The sequence below is a fragment of the Labrus bergylta genome, chromosome 6, assembly GCF_963930695.1.
Source record: "Labrus bergylta chromosome 6, fLabBer1.1, whole genome shotgun sequence".
NCBI lineage: Eukaryota > Metazoa > Chordata > Actinopteri > Labriformes > Labridae > Labrus > Labrus bergylta.
In genome coordinates, this window is record NC_089200.1 from 11,679,433 (window position 1) to 11,700,151 (window position 20,719).

At 38.6% G+C, this 20,719-nt stretch overlaps 1 protein-coding gene across 2 annotated transcripts in view; it reads left to right on the forward strand.

The window, feature by feature from the left end:
- Positions 1-531: 531 nt before the first annotated feature.
- Positions 532-20,719, forward strand: part of rabgap1l (RAB GTPase activating protein 1-like) — a 109,161-nt gene continuing 88,973 nt past the window's right edge. The window contains exons 1-11 of one of the 2 annotated variants that reach the window (XM_020656132.3): positions 532-620; positions 5,721-5,945; positions 6,350-6,500; positions 6,958-7,162; positions 8,099-8,273; positions 8,936-9,093; positions 9,622-9,732; positions 10,728-10,794; positions 11,342-11,444; positions 14,378-14,544; positions 18,305-18,434. In XM_020656132.3, the coding sequence (XP_020511788.1) occupies positions 5,808-5,945; positions 6,350-6,500; positions 6,958-7,162; positions 8,099-8,273; positions 8,936-9,093; positions 9,622-9,732; positions 10,728-10,794; positions 11,342-11,444; positions 14,378-14,544; positions 18,305-18,434 (1,405 nt within the window). In that variant the 5' untranslated portion in view covers positions 532-620; positions 5,721-5,807. The remainder of the gene's footprint in view (positions 621-5,720; positions 5,946-6,349; positions 6,501-6,957; positions 7,163-8,098; positions 8,274-8,935; positions 9,094-9,621; positions 9,733-10,727; positions 10,795-11,341; positions 11,445-14,377; positions 14,545-18,304; positions 18,435-20,719) is intronic. The other variant, XM_020656140.3, reaches the window with a different exon arrangement.

The window sequence follows — 20,719 nt, forward strand, 5'->3', positions numbered from 1 at the left end:
ACACACACACACACACACAGTACTCTATATATACAAAGTTACCAGATGTTTTCATTTGATCTAAATCAAAGGATTAAGGGTAAGCAGGAAGCATGAACTTACTATTCCTCCAGCTAATAGCTGTCATGAGGAAAACAACCAAGCGCCTACAATACCCTGAAATCAAATTTGAGAACAAACTAATCATTGAGCTTGTGTTCCCTTTTTCCTAAAGAATGCCCTTTTTGTGAAACATAAATCCTGGTCATTCCTAGTTTTAAAATTTTCTAAACTTAATTATCTAATGAGAATGTATATCCAACTATAGCACGTTCTAAAAACACTTGAATATTTTATTTTTTAAGGGTAAAATAAATGTATTTAGTCACTTGTATAAACACATGTAGGAGAACTAAAATGTTAACGTAACATATCTTAAAAATACCATAATTTTATAATTGAACGTAAGATTTAATCCAGACAATTTTAAATACTGCGCATGCGTGATGTTACCCTAACGTTCCAAACCGGAAAGCGTGTCACTGAACTCCCGAGTGATTCATCCTCTCAAACATATACGATCTTCGCTACAACTCTTCTGACAGCTAGCTTGGAAAGAAACTCTACAACGCTTTAAACAAGTAAGTTGACAGCTCTTTCATCAACACCAGCGCTTATAATAGCACCCTCTCTACATGCAGTGAGCAGGGAAACGCTGTTTTCCTTCTTCACTGTCGTTATATTCCTCCGGACGGAGCCGGGCGGGGTGTTGCTGTGAGCCCGCTCCCACAGTGGTCCAACTGTTTTGGACTTCGAGCTGGTTAGCATTAGCCACACTTAGCATTAGCTCGCTGGAACACAGGTACTTCCTGTTTAGCTTACTTTCACCTGTCCTGGCTCCCGATTCCTTGCAGGTTTTTCTTGAGACAAAACTATGATATTATTAGAGCGACAAGGAAAGACTGTACCGATAACTGTGCTTGCCGCTAGCTCTTTTTTTTGTTGTTGTTGCCTCGACTGTCTTCTTATGTGTTGTTTGCCTGAGCTAGCTGTTATGAAAGGAGTCTATCCGCTTTACAAGTCTGCTTTGTATTTGTGTTTTCCCACTCAGATTGGCGTTTTAAGACGGAAAACCCCAAGCTATTGTAATTGACCCATTACATGTCCTTAAAACAGCTTTTAATGAGAAGATCTGCTTCACTGAGTTAGCACACTGCTGGTTTTGAGGGAGACTGTGATGTGCTCCATCCAGGCCTGAAGACACAGAGCAGCATTTACAGTTTTTACTGTGATTAAAGAGAACAGCCAACACAACACAGAATAATATATTGTGAGAGAGGCACTGACAAGATAGAAATGAGACCTCCAACATCTGCATAATTGATGTAATCAGGTGACCCTTTTGGTATAGCTGCATTTAAGAAAGTGTGATTCGTGAAAAGGTATTTTTTGTTTTCATTTTTGACTGGAGGGCTTATGGAGTAGTTTTGATTAAAATGTACCTATGCTTAAGTAGCATCTCAGTAGCTGCTGTGGTGTCCCAGCATCCCCCCCCCCCCACAGTTTGGATCCCCTCCAAGTTTTGAGTGTCTGGATGACATCATAATTTCAGACTGTGTCTTTTGCTGTCAGCCTTAAGTAGAAACCCAAGAAGTCACTGTCACATCGCATGTCTAAAGCAGGGCAAGGTGAAATCAATGATGTTGTTTTACTTTGCCATAGTGACAGTCTTTTTGAGAGGACAAAACATAACAGGACTTAAACTCAGCTTTTACAAATAGAAGATATTTTTTCAAAGTCACAACATTACATCGCCCCCCCAAATTTAGGGGGACATCTGGTATAGTGTAATAATATGATGTCTTTTGTTTTGAACTTCGTATGCCTTTTAATTACAGAGACAGAAATGAGAGAAAGCGAGAGGGGGGAATAATATGCAGCAAAGGAGCCACAGGTCGAACTAGAACCCAGGCCGCCTGCTTTGAAGACTGTGGCTTCTGTACTTGGGACGCGCAAACTCAACACTAGACAACTGGCGCCCCAATAATTTGATATCTCAATATGATGTTGAATCAAAAATGATAATGCACCACAGGGGGATCTCCATAACTGTGAGGAAAAAAACAATAAGTGTTGAGATGTATCTTTTACACTTGCTTAACTCAATAAGGCTAGAAAATAAGAGAAGCAGTGCTGCAGTTTGAAAATGATAGTCTGTTTCAATGATATTTCAAGGAGTTGTAAATTATTTGGGTATTTCCTTAATATTGAAATGCTCAAGATGGATATGGTTAAAGGTAAAAACATTTTTTTAATAGTTTTTGTAGAACTTCACTGGTAAATCAGTTCATCACTTATTCCATCATCACAAGAGTAGTTAGCAACTCTGATAATTGAGTAAATACATTTTCATGGTAAGGACTTTGTTTTTAAACGGAGGGGTTTCAGCTCCTCAAATATATTTAGGCTTATCAATGTTTTCAATTATTCTAATTTAACAAAGGAATAACAGAAACTGGAAATAGTGATTTTCACCTGTTTTTTTGTGATAACTGATAAATAATAGTTTCCAGCGTGATCTTCTGCACAAATGTAGACTGGCTGTGGTTTGCTGCTGTTTAAACCAACAGGAATCAACAGGTGCTTTTCTAATGTAGGCCAAACTTTACACTGGCACCAAACCAAAGTGGGCTTTTGTTGTAGGTTTTGTTTTCTTTGTCATGAAGGACCTTCTTCATGCTAAGTGTACATACTGTAGCCAGCCAGAACAATAACCAGCTTGTTTGGAATTAATCACATTATTCGTTAGATTTTATCAAAAGGAAAAGTCTATTTCTGGTATGTTTGTTGTTGTGTTGCTTCCGTGTACAGTATGTAAACAGGCTGTTAGAACAGCATACTTTATTCATAGGGATAGTCATATATTTAAATCTGTTGCAAATACATGAAACATATGAGACCAATATATTTAACTATGCAAATAACTTGGTTTTAGCATCAGGCCTTAGGTGAAGTTATTTAGGTGGCAGGAAGTCACCAAAAATAAAGACCCTTAAAGCATTAGAGTACTTTCAGTTCTTGTTTTCAAAGAGGTCAGCTTCTCTCTCTTTGGTGCTGTGTGAATCAATCTCATTCACATTTTAGGACGAGCTGAGGTTACATGTAACATGATGTGTGATGCTTGATCGATGCTCTTGATGAATACTTTTGTACAGATGTGTTTCCGGGATCAGCCTCTGCCTAACCCTAACGTTGTTATTGTTGTCTTTAATACCCATTGAACAGGTCTGGTCAGTGTTTGAAAGATCATTCAGTGAATTGAGATAAAGGGCAGTCCTACATGTGTAACTCAATGAAAAGTAAACAGCAGTGACAAAGCAGATGGACTTAGACTGTTGCACGAGCCACACACCTTCATCATTATTACCTTTATTATACCGTCAGAGGCATCACCTCAAAGGTGTACGTTTTCACACATGGTCATGAATTCAAATCTCTTCATGTTCTAATGTTATACAATATTTTTGGTTATTTCAGTCAACTTTTCTTGCTCCATCCATAACTTTGAAACTTACTGCTCTGACACCATTGACTTGGATTACAGTATTAATGTTGATACACTCTGTTGACTTTTGCCGAGGCAACCACTGAAACACACCCTCATTGATGAAATTTGTCTGGTAAGCTCTGTGGCTGTGGGTGTTGTTCAGGTTGTCTGCATACTGGCCTCTCACAGTTTCCATGCAGGCAGTAGTTTGGTGCTAACTGTGACTGTCCTGGTGGGCAAGGCTGGTCTTGACACTTGACAAATCTGCTACTGTGTTGTTAACTACATTTACACTGCAGGCAAAAGTGACCTATATCTGATACTTTTGCATATGTTACTCAGATTGAGTTTAAACAGCACATGTCATAAGTAATGTGATCTTTTCAAATCAGATTTGGGACACTTTAATTTGTGGTCCTACTTCAGATACTGGAGGGTTTTTTTTGTGATGAAACCTCAGTTGTTACATGTTGCCTTTCTGATGCAAAGTATTTGTGTGTGGGAGGGAGATCATGGGATGTTCTGTAATTGCGCAGGAAACATTAAGTAATTACAATGAATTGCCAATTCCGTATTACTGGAGTGCCATAACCACATCAGACGCACCGTAACACTAAAAGAGCAGACATAAGATCCAACAGAATACATGCAGATATTTTCTCTAAATGACATTACTTCCAGACATGCATTGTTGCTGTCTGTGTCCCTTTATCTGGGCTTCTCATTGCATCTTCTTTTGTAAGTAGATCAGCCTGATAGTTCACTTTCTGTTTCATGCTGCTCTGTGGGTAATTGAGTTAGCATGATAGGAGCACATGACCCTGCTGCTTCCCCCATGAGTGTTTCTGTGTGTGTACAAATTTGTGTATGAAAATAATTTCCCAGGGTTTAGTGTGTATGAATGCCTTTTGTATGCTTTTAATCATGTCACTGTGTGTCGATGAATGCCCGCTTCATGCATTGGTTCTTTATGTGTGTGTGTGTGTGCGCACAACATCACCCAACACTACTTCTCCAAATCTCAACTGCTTGGGCTGTATACAAATGTCCGCCAAGCATTACTTTATTTTGCAGATCACTTGCTGCTAAAGGCATTTTCTGTCTTTATCAAACAATACTTAGGGCATTTTAGAGAATACTTACTTTAACTATGTGTGTTTTGTTTATCTTTGATATGTTGCTTCATTATAGTCATGTTTTAACCGGCTTTGCCTGCTGAGTCCATGTTTGTTTATGGTGACGTTTTTTTCAAGGCACATTATTGAGCCTGCGGAATGGGACATGTAGAGACGAGGGCCAGACACAGACAGTACTTGTTTGCTCTTTTTCACTTGTAAACATGCAGTACATGAATTGTAGAGCCCACGAAAGTAAACATAGTAATAGTAAATACTTCACAAGAAACATTAACCCAACAGTTAGCAACACATTAGCATCAGACAGCCTATATAATTGATTTTGTAGGTGGCAGGGAGAAATTTAAGTTTGCAAAAGTACATTTGCAGCTGGGTTAACAAATTGACCTTAACTCTGATCTGGTATCATTAACTCAAAGATGAGACAGGGTGCTGTCATTCCCTACTTAATGGACTTAATGAAGTAATGAAGGACACAGGCATTTCTAAAAAGGTTTGCCTTTAAATCATTGAAATGCACATGCTGATGTGTGTATGTGTAACCAACCTTGGTTGCCAAATGATTTGCATAAATATATAATGTGCATAGCCTCAAGGCAGTTTAATCATAAGATCACTTCTGATCAAATTTCATGAACAGCAGATTTCATTATTTGCTGTCAAGCTTTTCAAATCATGCTCAAATTATATTTCTGCTTCATAAAATCCTGATGTGGATTTCTTCGCCTTCGGACCACCTTTGAATTGCACCACTTTTGGCTTTTGGCCCCCATCTGAAAGGGTTTTGCTGAGCCCAAGTACTGACTTAATGTCTTGTCGTTTGCTGATGAAAATTATATTTCATTTTATAATGAAACACTGAACATGGTACCAAACTGTGACCTACTAAAATGTATCTTTTGCTATTGAATATGTCCTAGAAAGTGCACCTACCTTGTGGAAATAACACTATTTAGATCGTGGTATAGCTTTGTATCTAAGGAACTTTCACAGAGATGTCCCAAAGTGATCATTGATATATCAGTTATAATACAAACCCATTTATGTTGTGCATTCAGGCTGCCCTCCTACAGAGCTGGGTGGACAGGAAGGGGAGAACTTTAACCCTAGTCTCCCCAGCTAACTCTTGAGTAAAGCAGCCAGCCATGGATGACAGCTCCTCACTCGGAAAAGTCAGCAGCTCTACCGAGTCCGTGGCCACCGTCACCAGCGAGGAGTTTGTTCTGGTCCAGTCCAGTGCTGCTGGGTCACCTCAGGGCTCAGGGGGCAAACCAAGACTCAAGGTCAGAATTGCACATTGATGAACCTTTATAAGCCTGATGTGAATGATGGAAGAAGTATTATTTATTTTCACTTGGCAAAATACAATAAAGGCTGCTGATCAGATTTGCAGTTCCAAGGCCAAACATAGCAGCTAAAAGACATTTTTTACCATCACCCCCCTGGTTTTTTGTTAACTCATCCAAAAATGCATATTGATGCCACTAGAACTATTATGGCTACTTAAATCACCATTACATTTCTCAGAACCTGGATTTTAAAACCTATAAAACCATGTTTGACACAAGATGATCAGCATTTCTCCCCACATTGACTCAGTTCAGTAAGCTCAGCTCTCTGTCATATCTCTTTTCTTTTCTTCAGCCTGTTTTACCACCCTGTTTTTTTCTCTCTCCCTCTCGCCCAGATGTCTTGGAATGGCAGTGAGCAGCTGGAGAAAGCAATGGAAGAGCTTTTGGATGATGATGATGATGAGGTTAAGGTGGAGAAGAGCAGCGTGGAAAAGATGGAGAAGCACAAGGATCCAGAGAGCCGAGTCCTGGAGCCCCAACCTGCAGGTAAAGAGCAGACTTGATCTTGTCAGCTTCAAGGTTCAAATCTGCCAGATAGCATTACACAGCTAGTTATGAACCTGCAGTAACAGCTTTTCACACCTTCAGTTATGGCAGTGTATAGTGCAGTGTATAGTGCAGTGTATAGTGCAGTGTATAGTGCAGTGTATAGTTATCTCAGAGGAAACGGTTCGTGTGCTGCAGAGTTAGACTCAGTCAGCACTGGAAGTCCAGCTACCACTCTTATTGTTCTCCTTCCTGTTTGAAAAGTGTGAAGCTCATTTTGGAGAAGCAATAAAAGCTAATACAAATCCAGTATTTTTATCTTGGTTCAAATGGGTTCAGGTTTATTGGGCCATAGGTGAGCATTTAGCTTTGAATATGGAAGAATAGAAGAGGAAGGAGAAAACACACTCTTCAGAAAAATCACCAATATCACAACCTAGTATCTGTCTGTTGACAGAAGCATGTCCAGCACCATCCAGTCCCACAGCTCCAGAGGAGGACAGTGTCCAGTTCAACAAGTTGTCCTACCTTGGCTGCACCTGGGTCAAAGCCCCTCGCAACGAGGCTGAAGCACAAAGTGCCATGGCCACACTGAGAGCTGAAAGTGCCATCCCCATCCCCATCACCCTGCATGTCCCCTGTGGACCAGATGGCTCTGTCAGGTCAGACACACACTGAAACAGAAACCCTTAAAACATGGCAATTCCGCAACAGCGCTTTCAGGAAGTACTGCCGTCATTACACACTTGTACTTCCACATCGCATTCTCATCTGTGTAATAATTGAAGTCCCAGTGTGGGGTTCACATATCTGTTGATGACACGTTCTGAAAATACCAGTGCAAAAACAAATTATAGTCCAGTGCCTTTCCTGCTTTATTTGCCAATTTAAAAGGCTTATAGACACAGGAATAAATGAATTTTTAAACCTGTTCAGTCAACAACAGGGAACTCTAAATCTCTTACCAAAGGGCAGAAACTCGTACTGTGTAGAACATGGGAGGGATCACTGACAATCTTATTGGCTTGCCTTAGAGTAGCCTGTTCAATAACAGTCTGAATGAAAGCAGGCAGAGAACAAAGTAAGGTTTCTGATGATGTGGATGTACATGAGTTTACTGAAAGTTTCAAAATGAAATACTTGGATTCATCAAAGAGGAAATTAGTCGTGGCTTTTTTTTTTTTCACACAGGAACATTTTGACATATCACTTCTGCAAGATAACGGTTATAAAGATGACATCACACAAGAAAGGAAGCTTGACTGAATTGTTTGAAGTTTAAAGCCAGTTGTTGAGGTAGACTGGTACCGTACAGAAAATTTTTGATTGCACAGTAATAAGCAGTATCTGTTATTATTTTAAATATAACACATAATGATCAAAACATTTTCAATGATAGAAAAATATTCAGACATCCAAGGTCACAGATATTTAGAAATGAGCTGATCTGGAATGGATACATTCTAAATTAAATATTAAAAGATTATACCTTCTCAATGTCATTCACAGATTGGAGTGGAGCACATTAAATAAACTATTACACTGATCAGAAGTCTGAAACAAAGCAGGGTGTTCACATGTCAAATAAATTTCCCCAGGATCGTGGACCAGGCTTCAGGCACTGAGATCGCCTCCTTTCCCATCTACAAGGTGTTGTTCTGTGCTCGTGGACAGGAGGGCTCAGTGGAGAGTGACTGCTTCTCCTTTACGGAGAGTTACCGGAGCTCAGAGGACTTCCAGATTCACGTCTTTTCGTGCCACATCAAAGAGGCGGTGAGTTGTGTGCAAACAATATAGATTTCTCATTCAAAGCTACAGCTCAGTATGGTTTTTAGTCTGCCTTGGAGCGCGTCATCCCATAATATTAAGCAACAAGTTGGCTGAAAAAAAGGCGACGGCTGCCTTTTTTTTGGCTACATGTGAAAAGCAGAACTTCACTGGATGGTTTTAAAGTGACCCTGGGAAATAAAGATATGGTGTCATTGAGAAATAAAAGGGAACTTATTAAAAGTTTGTTTGGAGATAGAAACAGTGACCAACATATGTTTTGGGTACAGTAAGATTTGAAGTAGCTAATTACAATTTTGCATTCCTTTGATGCAACTTTCAAATATGTACTGGCATCAGTACACCAGCAGAGGGCCCTGTTGCTTTCCTTTTTTATCTGTGCAATCTGCCTATCACTCTTCTCGTCATTATCACTGTCTTTTATTTTGAAAACCATTTTCCATTCAGTATATTTAGACTCTTTACTTGTTTCTTACTTTCCTTACTTTTGCAAACATTATTTTGTTTTTAAAATTCTCTAATGATTCCTTTTATTTAGTTTTGATACTTTAATTTAGTTTGGCTTCACTGTTCTTAATCCTTTAATCCTATCTTTCTAGTTTCTACTTTTTTGTATAAAGCTCAGTGTTTTTCTGTTTCCAATCCAGGTCAGCCGCATCCTGTACAGTTTCTCCACAGCCTTCAAGCGTTCTTCACGGCCCGCAGACATCAGGGACATGGGAGTATCTGGACCGCCCGACAGCGACCTCTACACCTTCACTGTCTCACTGGAGGTCAAAGAGGATGATGGCAAGGGAAACTACAGGTACCTTGTCCACACATACACACACATGCAAAAAACACAATTTAATTATAGAGTAAGATTGGGTCTGTAAATTTACCAAAAATATGCTGCCTTTCTACCTTTGACATTATATGGAAGATAATAATACCCTTATATAATGGTAGGGGAAACACTGAATATATTAAGAGCACAGAGTGTGTCAGCTCAGTAAGACACAAGCTTTTATACATCAAATATTTTAGAGATGGATTTTCATTTTCAAGATTAAATGACCCAATAACTGTCCTGAAAGTGCACCGGACACCCATAACATATATAATAAACAAAAGAACAGAAGGAAGACATGTCATTATATAAATGGGTTATGTTTAAGGAGTGTATCTGTTTTCAAAGGGGATCAAAGTGAAAGGCATCAAGACAGAGAGAAAAATAATTTTGAACAGGGTTAATTAAAACATGTAGACCTTCACAGTACACCAATACACAGACACAAATTACGTTCCCTTAGGTTGTAGATTAAAAAATCCCCTCCCTTCTTCCTCTCCACAGTCCAGTGCCTAAGGACAGAGATAAGTTCTACTTCAAGCTGCGTCAGGGAGTTCAGAAGAAGGTTGTGGTTTCAGTTCAACAAATGTGCAACAAGGAACTCGGCATCGAAAGGTGAGGATACATTTGAAAAGAGATGATGCATGACAAGGTCTCAGCAACCTTCCTCTGAGGGATTTTTGTTGAAGTTGGTCTGTATCACAGTTGTTGTATTACATTTATTTCTTTGCCAATTATTTTCTGCACTTAGCTTCTCTCTAGCTTAGGTTTACCACTGGTTGGCTTGCACTTAGCTTTCCAAATGCTAAAAATCACTTAGTGAAATGTTTACATCCTCCTGCAAGCTTGCGTCAAAGCCTCTGTTTACTGTAAAAAGAGGTTTGCTTTTTCAGCTGTCTTGTAGCTACATCACAGCTGCTGTACAGCTTTTGATCGATCACCCGGACGAATGAGTTGAACAAAAGGAGGAAACTATGGAGAGCTCTAAAAAAAATACTCCCAAAATGCTGTGTATGCAAACAGCACCCAGAATCTTAAATCTTATTTTAAACTTCATTATGACACGTTAAACAACAGTTTTCAAAATTAAAGACTGCACCGCCCTTTTTAAAAGTCTAAGTCTGAGAAGTCAAAGTTTTGCTGAAAGTAAAACAAAACGGAACTGTGTACTATATAATGAAAGTAAAGCCACATTGAATGGGAAGAATAACATACAACTTTTTGAAACCGCTCTCATTTTGTGTGTTACATGCTCCAGCAGCACCTGAGAACTAGGTCATCTGCTTCTCTACTGTTTTTTGAGGGTGACAGATACCTGCTTTCTCCTTATTTTTAGTGTCAAAGGAATACTAAAAATAACCAGCAACAGCAGGGACTTTGTAAAAGATCTCCACATGACAGTAAAGTCCAATGGTCAGGGTGGCAAATTGTTGCCTGAACTGCTGGAAAGATTGTTATTCATCTACAATTTTTACATGATTTATCTGAGTTGTTTGTTCAGTTGTTAACTTTTCTCTCCAGATGAATATGCCTCACTCTGCTGGAGAGAGCAGACCATAACTCTGCAATGGAATTGATTTATTATTTTACCTGCTGTGTCTTCCATCTAGGTGTTTTGGGATGCTGCTGAGTCCAGGACAGAAAGTCTGCAACAGTGACATGCATCTACTAGACATGGTGAGCAGAGCCTACCTTCTCTCATTTTACTGGCACGACACAGAGCAAAGTACTTCATCAGTGTAAAAGTAGTGGCTCTTTTTTAATTAAACAAATTAGCATATCCACTGCATGTCCACTCCACTCCACTAATGCATGGTCCTGTATGTGCATGTGTGTAATTCGTTAGAAGCATGTCTGTAAAATAACAGACTGTAAACCAGAATTTCTCTCAGGGATTAATAAAGTATGAAAAAAATATATATATCAAACGTACAGTACATGGCCAGGTACCATTCTTTAATGATTTCTTGTAGACATTAATTTACCTGCATTTATATTTCATGTTAATAATGTAATACTCACTCTATAAGGCAAGGGGGAAGAGAAAGTTGGGGATGACATGCACCCCGGGTCAGGATCAGGAGTCTATCCTCTACCAGTGTGTTGAGGACTGAAGCCTCAAGGGGCGCTTGCTCTACCAACTGAGCTAAACAAGGACCCCAGAAAACCGTGATGATGTTGTAATTACTGTCAGTACTGAATCCATGCAATAATACCTACACAGGAGTCGATGGGAAAGAGCTCTGACGGGAAGGCCTATGTGATCACAGGAACATGGAACCCCAACATGGCCGCTTTCCAGCCTCTAAATGAAGACACGCCTAAAGGTGAGGAGAGATGTTGTCCCCTTCTTTGTCAGCAAATGAATACAACTTAATTTGTTTTCAGAACAGACGTGAAAACTTCAGAGAGTATTGGTTTTACTGGTTTTAACATTTACTTCAAGGCTTTAAGATTAAATTCAAAGTATTTATAAAGGCATGTAAGTGAAATGTATCCATACATTTGCTTATTCAATACTTCAGTCCACATAGCAACTTTTTGTGAGATGCCAGTAAAATGTTTTATTTTTTAGGTATTTCTGCACTAGGTTTTGCTGCATTTCTATTGGTATCCACCAGTGCATGTTAACATGTCTTTCACACACAGAAGTTTGAAAGTATTTCCATACATTTATGTCACAAATGTGATGTGGGGCTGCACAAAGCTCAAGGTCGTGCCTGGAAAAATGCAGCGCTAGCATCAGAGCCTGGATATGATAATTGCCTCCATTCTGAAGCACAACCAAGCCCTGGCCTTTTGAACCCACTGCTTGCCAAAGCTTCACATTTTCACATGTTGAAGTATGAACACATTGTGTTTGACAGCAGAGAGGACGGAGCTGTAGACGCTTTCATATGAGAGAAAAATGAGTGAAAAAGCACCTTGAGGACGTTACCCTTACTCAGTTCCCTTTGCAGGCCTCTCTGTTGGCTCTTTGTTCTGCATGAGGGACTTCTAATAACACAACATGATGACAAAGTCCTTAATGGCATAATGAAGTTTCAAACTGACCTCTTGTTTCACAATGTATGCACCCATGCATGTGCTGTTCGATGAAAATAGAATTGATTATGTTCTGCAAAATAAGGATTTTTTTATATCACTTTAGATTAAGTTATTCATTTATTTAAATTCACCATTAACTAGATGCTAATTAGTAGAGTGCTAGCTAATTATTAGTCAGCATTAAGCGCAAAGCATATTCAAATCACAATTTATTTTCAACAACTTCCTAACTTACTATCCATAAACAGTAATTAGGAGGGTATTGAGGCAAACTTAGTTGATGACCTATAAGCTGTAGACCATGGTCATGTAGGGTAAAGTACGAATTAACGCTTAATAATGACTAATTAATAGCCGTTAAGCTACTCTATGAAACTAGTTGTTGGTTAATATTTTGACCTTACTTTAAAGTGTTACTGATTTTTTTTTTTTATTGCTCACAAATATACATTATGAAATGATAGTATAGCCAGTAATCAGTTGTTAAGGTAGTTTATTTTTTTGTGGGGGCGGGGGTTACTTAATGTATCTACAGTCTGAATTAAACAAGGAAATAAAATAACATAATCATTAATTCAACAGAAAATAAGAAGTATTGCTGCCTTCAATGTTAAAGCCTTCTAAAAGAGGACTCACTCATATAAACATGCCCCAGCTGAAGGAGTTGATTTACCTGAGAAGAACCCAACCGTCTTGTCTTTTAAAAGAGATGCATTAGCTCGTGTTCAGACCAGATCCAAAAGAGGGTTTCTATGCAAAAAGTTTGCCTCACTAAAACCATTACTGCTCAAAATGTACACTTCTTGGCAACCTGCTGAATTGAAGGCTCCGATAGTTTCCCTCTTTAGTGGGTGTAATATCCATGTGGCACTCAGGCAGTCTTAAACATCCTATGAAGTCAGACAGATTTTACATCACACTTTTACTTAAATTAAAAGAAATACCAGGCAAAGGTTAGATTTGAAACAAGTTCTTCATGATTTGGAAGTAGCGTGTTTAATTAACTATTAATCTGCTTTTGATATTGTGTTAATTTTAAAATACGTGTACTTCCATCTGGAAACACTTATGTGGTAATAATGCGTGTTAGCTAGTTTCTTGCTGAGCTTTTAATAGCAGATAGACCAACGACTGTTGGCTTTTAAGGATGTGGTTATTTAAATGACAACACATAAGCTGTAGGAACTCTTTTTCCTTACAGCTTTCTTTACTGCTGTTAGAAATCTAAACTTTACTAATTGTTGTGTATTAGTGATTGTTTCCAAGTTACTCTGCCCCAATATATCTTGCAGCCATATGGAGCTTACAGCATGGCAACCGTAGGAAGCCTTTTTTTTTTTTTCAAAGTCAGTTAGCAGTAAGCTATCACAGCATGACCACTAAAGATATCTGAGCTTCAGTATTTTTTCCTGAGAAATGTTTCCATCAGAATCCAACCCCAACATTTGAAGATGCTGATAGTGAAATAGTAGAATAGTTGATGTAATTCACGCCTCTCCCTTCAGTCTTATTTTTGTTTATTTATTCGTCCATCATAATAAGTTTGTCCCTTTTAACAGAAGCAACAAGTGATTGGTTGGTTTTTAGCTCACATCTTGTCTTACCAACCTTCAGTACTTTGACAAATACTTTTAAGCTCCAGGGCTCATCTTGCAGGATGGATTTTAAAGCAAAAAAAACAAAACATCTAATCAGTTGGATAGTAGGAGATGTAAAAGTGAAGTCCTTATCCACTAGGGGGTGTGACGTCTCCACAGGTTACATGATGAGCTGCCTCCCAGTAGAAACCAATCAGATGAATAGCAATATGTTACAGTGAAATGTACGGATCTGTAAATTCATTGTAAAAGTAAGATTTTTGTCATTATAAGTAGTAATAAGTTTTCACTGATTTACAGATTTGGCTTGGTGAACAATTTTTACCCTGTTTACACCTTGAATGCTCTGCAGTAAAACTGTAGATCAATCAATCAATCAATCAATCAATTTTTATTTGTATAGCGTCAACTCATAACAGATGTTGATAGCGGGTACTTATCACTGTGATTTTACCTGATGAAAGATTGTTAGATGATCTTCACTGAATGCATTAAATGATCTCATTTAGCTGGATTGGTTCATATTAAATAAAAAGAAAAGGCACTTGGGACTCTCACATAAAGCCTCCACAGTAACCTTGTTTTTTTCGCTCTTTCTCTCTGCCTTTCTCCAGATAAGCAGGTCTTCATGACAGTGGCAGCAGACCTGGTGGTAACTGAGGTGGTGGAGCCAGTGCGCTTCCTGATGGAGACTCCGGTTAGGGTTTATCCATCAAACGAGCGCTTCTGGTACTTCAGCCGCAAGACCTTCAGTGAGACCTTCTACCTAAAACTCAGACAGGTAAATCCACAACATTCACCCCTGACTTTTCAGACTAAAGGCCTACCAATGTTTTTGTTTTAAATATCTTTTTAAAGAAACGTCTTAACAGCCAGGTTAACGAACTCTGATCTAAAAGTAAACCGCTTCATTTCTGGTGTGTTTTTTGTAGTTTTAGTTGTCAGGACTGGCACAGAATATTTCCCAGTTGCACAACATTATCTGTTTACCCCTCATAGCATGAATTTTCTCACATCTAAGTTGATGAAACAAGTTCTCAAAAAGAGCGGCACTCTCATTCACGTACATTTTTCCACCAGTCTGAGCAGTTTCTGCAGATGCGTCATAGTTAAACTGTAATCTTTCTCTCTCCTGTTAAAAAGCAGATCTCCTCTAGAAGGCCGTGGGGAGCTGGGGAAGCAGTGAAGTGTTAGGAAGCTTTGGATTGTAGGAAGCTAATAAGAGGCTCTGTCTCATTATTGGCAGTGTAGTAATTAACAGCGGCGGTCTGACTCGTACGCCTGATTGCCTCTCTAGTTATCTCCTCTGTAAAAGGGGGAGTTTTGGACTGGTGCTGTGGTTAGGAGCTAATTAAAAGATAATATTGTGTGGAGGTTTTTGTGGAAGATGGCAATCAGAGGTGATACACACACAAAGGAAATATATAGTCCCATTGTGTTATTTTGCCTAAAACTGTCATTAGCCAGCTGCAGTCCCAGGGAGTCATTATCTGTGCCAACTTCTCTGAATGTTTTCTGTGTTTTTCTTCTGCCTGCTTTATCAGTGAGAGGAAACCCCCCCCCCCCCCCCCCCCCTCACTGCCTAGGGCAAGCTCTACTGTCAGTTAAGTTTATTTCAAGATCAATAGGTTGAGTTTAAACCACAATTTGACAGGCTGGGACGAAGTTAAATTTCTGAAAATAAATGTTTAGTCCAAGCCTTTACCTCATCCAATATTAAACATGTTGAGTTTGTAAAATATTATCAGATATTTAAAGAAAATAAAATCTGCAGGAGATGAACTCTTCCACCAAGTTTGAGCTTTAAATAAATGTTCCTGCCGGTGATCTAAGTCGTTTTTCAAAACATTTATGCACTTTTTAAAAATTAAATCCCAGTTACCATGTTGTAAGCTTTGAAATGAGCATCTAAAGCTTGATCCGGTATCCAGCAGTTGAAGAAACCAACTACACAGAGTTAAATCAGTGGTTGAGAAACACCACTCTTGTTTAAGCTGACAACACTTGAAAACTGCATTGTACTAGAAACACAGTTGAAGGTTTTACAAAGACACATTGCCTGTTTAGATATTCCTGTTATATTATCTCAGAGAATTTAGATTTAGCAGAGGAAACTGAAAAGATAAGAAAATGCTGTCTCTTTCTTATCCTAAATCCACATTAAAAGATGGTGTTTGTGTACTGTGGGAGTTTCTCTGACCCAAATATATCTCACAATTTGATCAGTGTCTGTAATTGATTCGTTACCAAAGCGTCCTCAGATTTTCTCTAATAATACCACAGACTTGATATTCTCATCTAATTTGTGCTCTCATCACTGACTCGACTTAGTCATTAGACTCTGTGCGAGTAGGGAGATCAATAGAGCTTATTGATCTGCTTCACCAGGTGGAGAAGTGAGGCCATATCCCTACAGTTATTGAATTGACTAGAAATGAACATCAGTAGCTTATGACAGCTGAGGTCAAGTCTGCTCATGTCTTTGTTCTCTTCTTCAGTACATCATGATGGGTTCAAGAAATAGCTCAAACTCAGCAACATGGTTGTCAAATGTATCACAGCACTAGATCTCTTTACTCTTCTTGTTGTTTGCAAGTCAAGTATTCACTTGGGTTTTGATTCTTACTGCCGTCTAGCTGTTGTAAAAAGATAATGGATTCATTGTTTAATAGATTCCTGTGTGGGGTTCAGCAGCTGCTTTGGACAGTTTGAACTCCTGATTCCCCTCAACCTGAGATGGATGCAAGGAATTATAAGAAACTATACTCAAGTACATCCTAAAGCTGCTCTAGATGGGACATTTCATGTACACGCTTAACTTACCTGACAGAAATTCAGCTTTAAACTGAGACGATACTGCCAAGGTTTAAAAGACTTTAAAAAGACTCTGAGTTTGAAACAAATCAAACAAACATCCGATCAAACAAAAAAAAATTATCAATTTAAAAACACATTCCTGAAGAGGGAGTCTGCAAAAGACACATTTTGAAACAGAGATTCCCTGATGGACCTTTTGCTGCAAAAACATGACCAAATAATCAATGAAAGGCAGCTGAACTACACCAACTCTACACCTAGATATTTGAATACATTTTTTCGTTTCGATTTTCTCACATGCATCATTTAGCATTGGGTCCAGATTACACAGTCAACTTTGTCAGCTTGTCTCTTTGACATCTGCCAGGTTGATGGCTCAACTGAGGCGGCCACCTTACAAACTCTCATCTCAGTTAGGTTGCTTATAGTAGAGCTCTTCTTGTTGTTCCTCCAACCTTTGTCTCTTTCCTTTATTGGTGTCATCTGATGGGACAGTGAGCCCAGCCCTGACACATAAGGTCAGACAGTTGGTCAATGTCAGTTCTCAGGCAGTCACATTGATTGCCTTGTTGAGATCAAGCCCCACTTCCACTCTGACAGCCGCACAGAGAACACCTGCAGATATCATTGTGTCAGTATGACGTCTCTCTGCCAGGGATAAATGAGAATGGATGGGCTGCTGGTTGAAAGAGCTCAGTGCTAATCACTGACTCTGCTGTTCACTTGGCTGCCATGACGAGGTATCCCTAATTAAGAAAAGAACTGTAGAAACATGGTGCTGCAACATAGTGGACCTTCTCCCTCTGCACATATAAAAGGCTCATTCTTGGGTGAAAAAAACACAACTATTCTTATTCTCAGGTTATTAAAAAAATAAAAACATTGTCAGAAAAACTTTGTTCCATCTCCACCAATAAATTCCATTAAATCTTACACACTAGAACTTTAATACAGATTATAGTGAGTACACCATTTTGATTTTAAAAGTAACGTACATACTTGAAAATATATTGATAAAAGTAAATGTACCTGAAAAAACGACTTAATAACAGTAACTTCAGTATTTGTAATTAGTTAAATCGACCCCTGCCGTTTATCCAAAGTGCAGCTTTTAAAAAAAAACAGAAAATAAAAATCTCTGTGTGTGTGTTATTACATTTATTCGAGAGGTGATAAGTCAGAGTAGGCTTGTTCTTTTGGAAATGTGTGCCTACAACTAGAGCTGCCACATGTTGCAGTCATTTAATCAGCTTTTCATAAAAGATTGTTTCTGTCATTTTTCTTGTAAATAGTCTGACTGAGATGGATCCACTTTCTTACATTTAAAGGCTTTTCTTCATTTATGACAGTCAGTAAAGAGTCGTTTGGTTATCAAAAGAAGCTTCTTTAAGACCTAGCTCTAGGCGCTAGGAAATTGCGATGAGCATTTATTCAAATTGTTTGACAAATAAGAACACTGGTTAGTTTCAGCCACACAAACAACTAATAACAGATGTTAAAGTAGCAGAATATAGTCAGGATGCGTTTTAATACCCTGGCCAACATGGCAACAATTTATTGTCGAACACAAGAGTCTTGTTTGCTGACACAGAAGTAAGCATCATTAGATATTCTTTTCAGAAGGAATATTTACTTTTTTACCCCTTCTTTGTGAATTGATTTAAATGATTCCTACCTTAATGAAGAATCTTTTTGTTTGTGTGTGTATATTTGTGTTTACACAGCAGGCCCCAGAGAGGGTGGGTCAGAGCGAGGCTGTGTATGAGGTGGTGAGTCTTCAGAGGGAGGCAGAGAGGAGCAATGAAGGAAGAGGACGACTGACCTCGCCCACTGAGGAAGAGGAGGCTGATGAAGGTATGGATGTTTCTCTGTTTTTTGCCACTCTAACTTTCTCCTCAGTAACTTTGTTTCCACTCCTCTTTCTCAGACTGACTTTTTATCAGTATACATACAAAATACATGATATACATAAACTAAAAAACAGCACTTCATTTTTCCCAACATGGCAATTCTTTGAATCTTTAAAAAGTCAGTTTGGTTTTCTCACTTCGTGAATATCATGATATATTTTTTCTTCGTTTTTATGAGTTCAATTACATATTATTTTGAATTAATAAGGACATCAATAATATATTTAAAAAAATAGATTGATGCATATATGGTCTTATTTATGCTATTTATATCTCTCTCTCCCAATTCAATTCAATTCAATTCATATAAGCTTAATTGGCATGACAGATCAGACATCTACAAAGCCCATAAAGTCCAAAAAAGGAAGAAAAAGAATTGTGTCCGGAGAAATCTATGTTGCCAAAGCAAGTATATACAATATACAAATATCAACAATCAACATATACATTACAATAACAGTCATTAACATTTAAGAATGAATCATTTGTCCTTGTGCAATTATGGAGACACATTCGTTTTAATGTGTGACAACAGTGAAAATATTTATCTACATATATATATTCTTGTTTCTGTATATATCGAAAAATGTGGCTCCAAATACCATTGCACTGAACAAATTCCTCAGCACCCTTAGTATCAGAGAGAAATGAGATGCTTATGTGAACCCTTGCATGCAGACAGTCTTATACAACACAGCCTGTCAGAGGGAGAATTCACTTCCATTTGTCCATTCAACTGTTTTCTTTGTGTGTGTGTGTGTGGCATGAACGCCTCGTCAAAATGAGATCATATATCCACATATACAGACTGAAATAGATTTTGGAACAACACATAGACTTGCATAAAGGCCTTGTCACATGCACACATGTACTTTGCTTGACATGAATCAACAGTGAAGTGTCATTTTGTTTACACTCATGAACATGGACAGGGCTGTATGTATATGTGTTTGAATATCTGTTTCTGTTTATGTGAGCCGTCTAAGCGAGTAAGACATAGTATATGATAAAGGCAATATGAATTGATTTTGGGGCTGTGTGTGTGTGTGTGTGTGTGTGTGTGTGTGTGTGTGTGTGTGTGTGTGTGTGTGTGTGTGTGTGTGTGTGTGTGTGTGTGTGTGTGTGTGTGTGTGTGTGTGTGTGTGTGTGTGTGTGTGTGTGTGTGTGTGTGTGTGTGTGTGTGTGTGTGTGTGTGTGTGTGTGTGTGTGTGTGTAAGAGGGGGGTGTCTGTGAATGTTTTTGCATGTGTATACAAGAACGACATTGAGGTCTGTGTTTTGCTACAGATTTTGTGTTGGTTGATGTGTGTCTGTTTTACACTGTAAATAGCAGTGACAGCAGGGAAATCTCACAGGTTTTTATAGCTGTTTGCGTAATTATGCATGTTTGTGTTTGTTTGTGTATGTTTGGATGTTCCATTGCATCAGGTGTGAGAGGTTGTGAGTGGAGGCTGGCCCAATCCTGTGAGGGCATGTTGTCTTAAGCCTTTTTCACATATGCACTCTGGATAATATCTAGATATTATCTACCCTCCAGGTAGCCAAATCTCCGGAGTTTTTCAGGAGATTTCCGTATGTGTGAAAAGGGTTTTATAGAAGTGCAGGATTGAGGTGTAACACTCAAATTAATTTAAAGTTCCATTGATTATCTTCCAGTCATGACAAATACTAATTAAAGAATAACAGTATTTAAAAAATAGTGTTTTTAACCACACAATAAGAGTACCAGCTCAGACTGTCAGACTCTGATGATGACCCAGTCACAGCTCTCTAATATGGGCAGGACTGGAATCTTTGAATTTTGGTCTGCATAGACAAGGTCACAATTCAGATGGCACACTGTGTGATATTTGTGTGGTAGAGATATGCCTGTTATGCACAATTTGCACATGTAGCTCTTACCATATATTTTAAAAAGGATACAGAATTACACATTGTCTAAAAGGAGGTTTGAAGCGCTACAGTGGACCATAGACCACAGCGAATATAAAGTGAGCATGAAAAATATACTTAAAAAAGCAAATCTGAAATAACAACTTCTGTAAAAAGTTCTGTAAATTGTGTTACATAGAAACATAGTCATTGTGTTGGTTTGCTTCTTTCTCTTCTTTCACACTCTTATTAGTCTTTACCTATTTCACCTTGAAGCACTAAAAGGTATTAACAGAGTGGGAGGCAGAAATTGTCTCTTCTGTCTAGCTGCCGACTCGCCCGAAGTCACGAGTCAGCC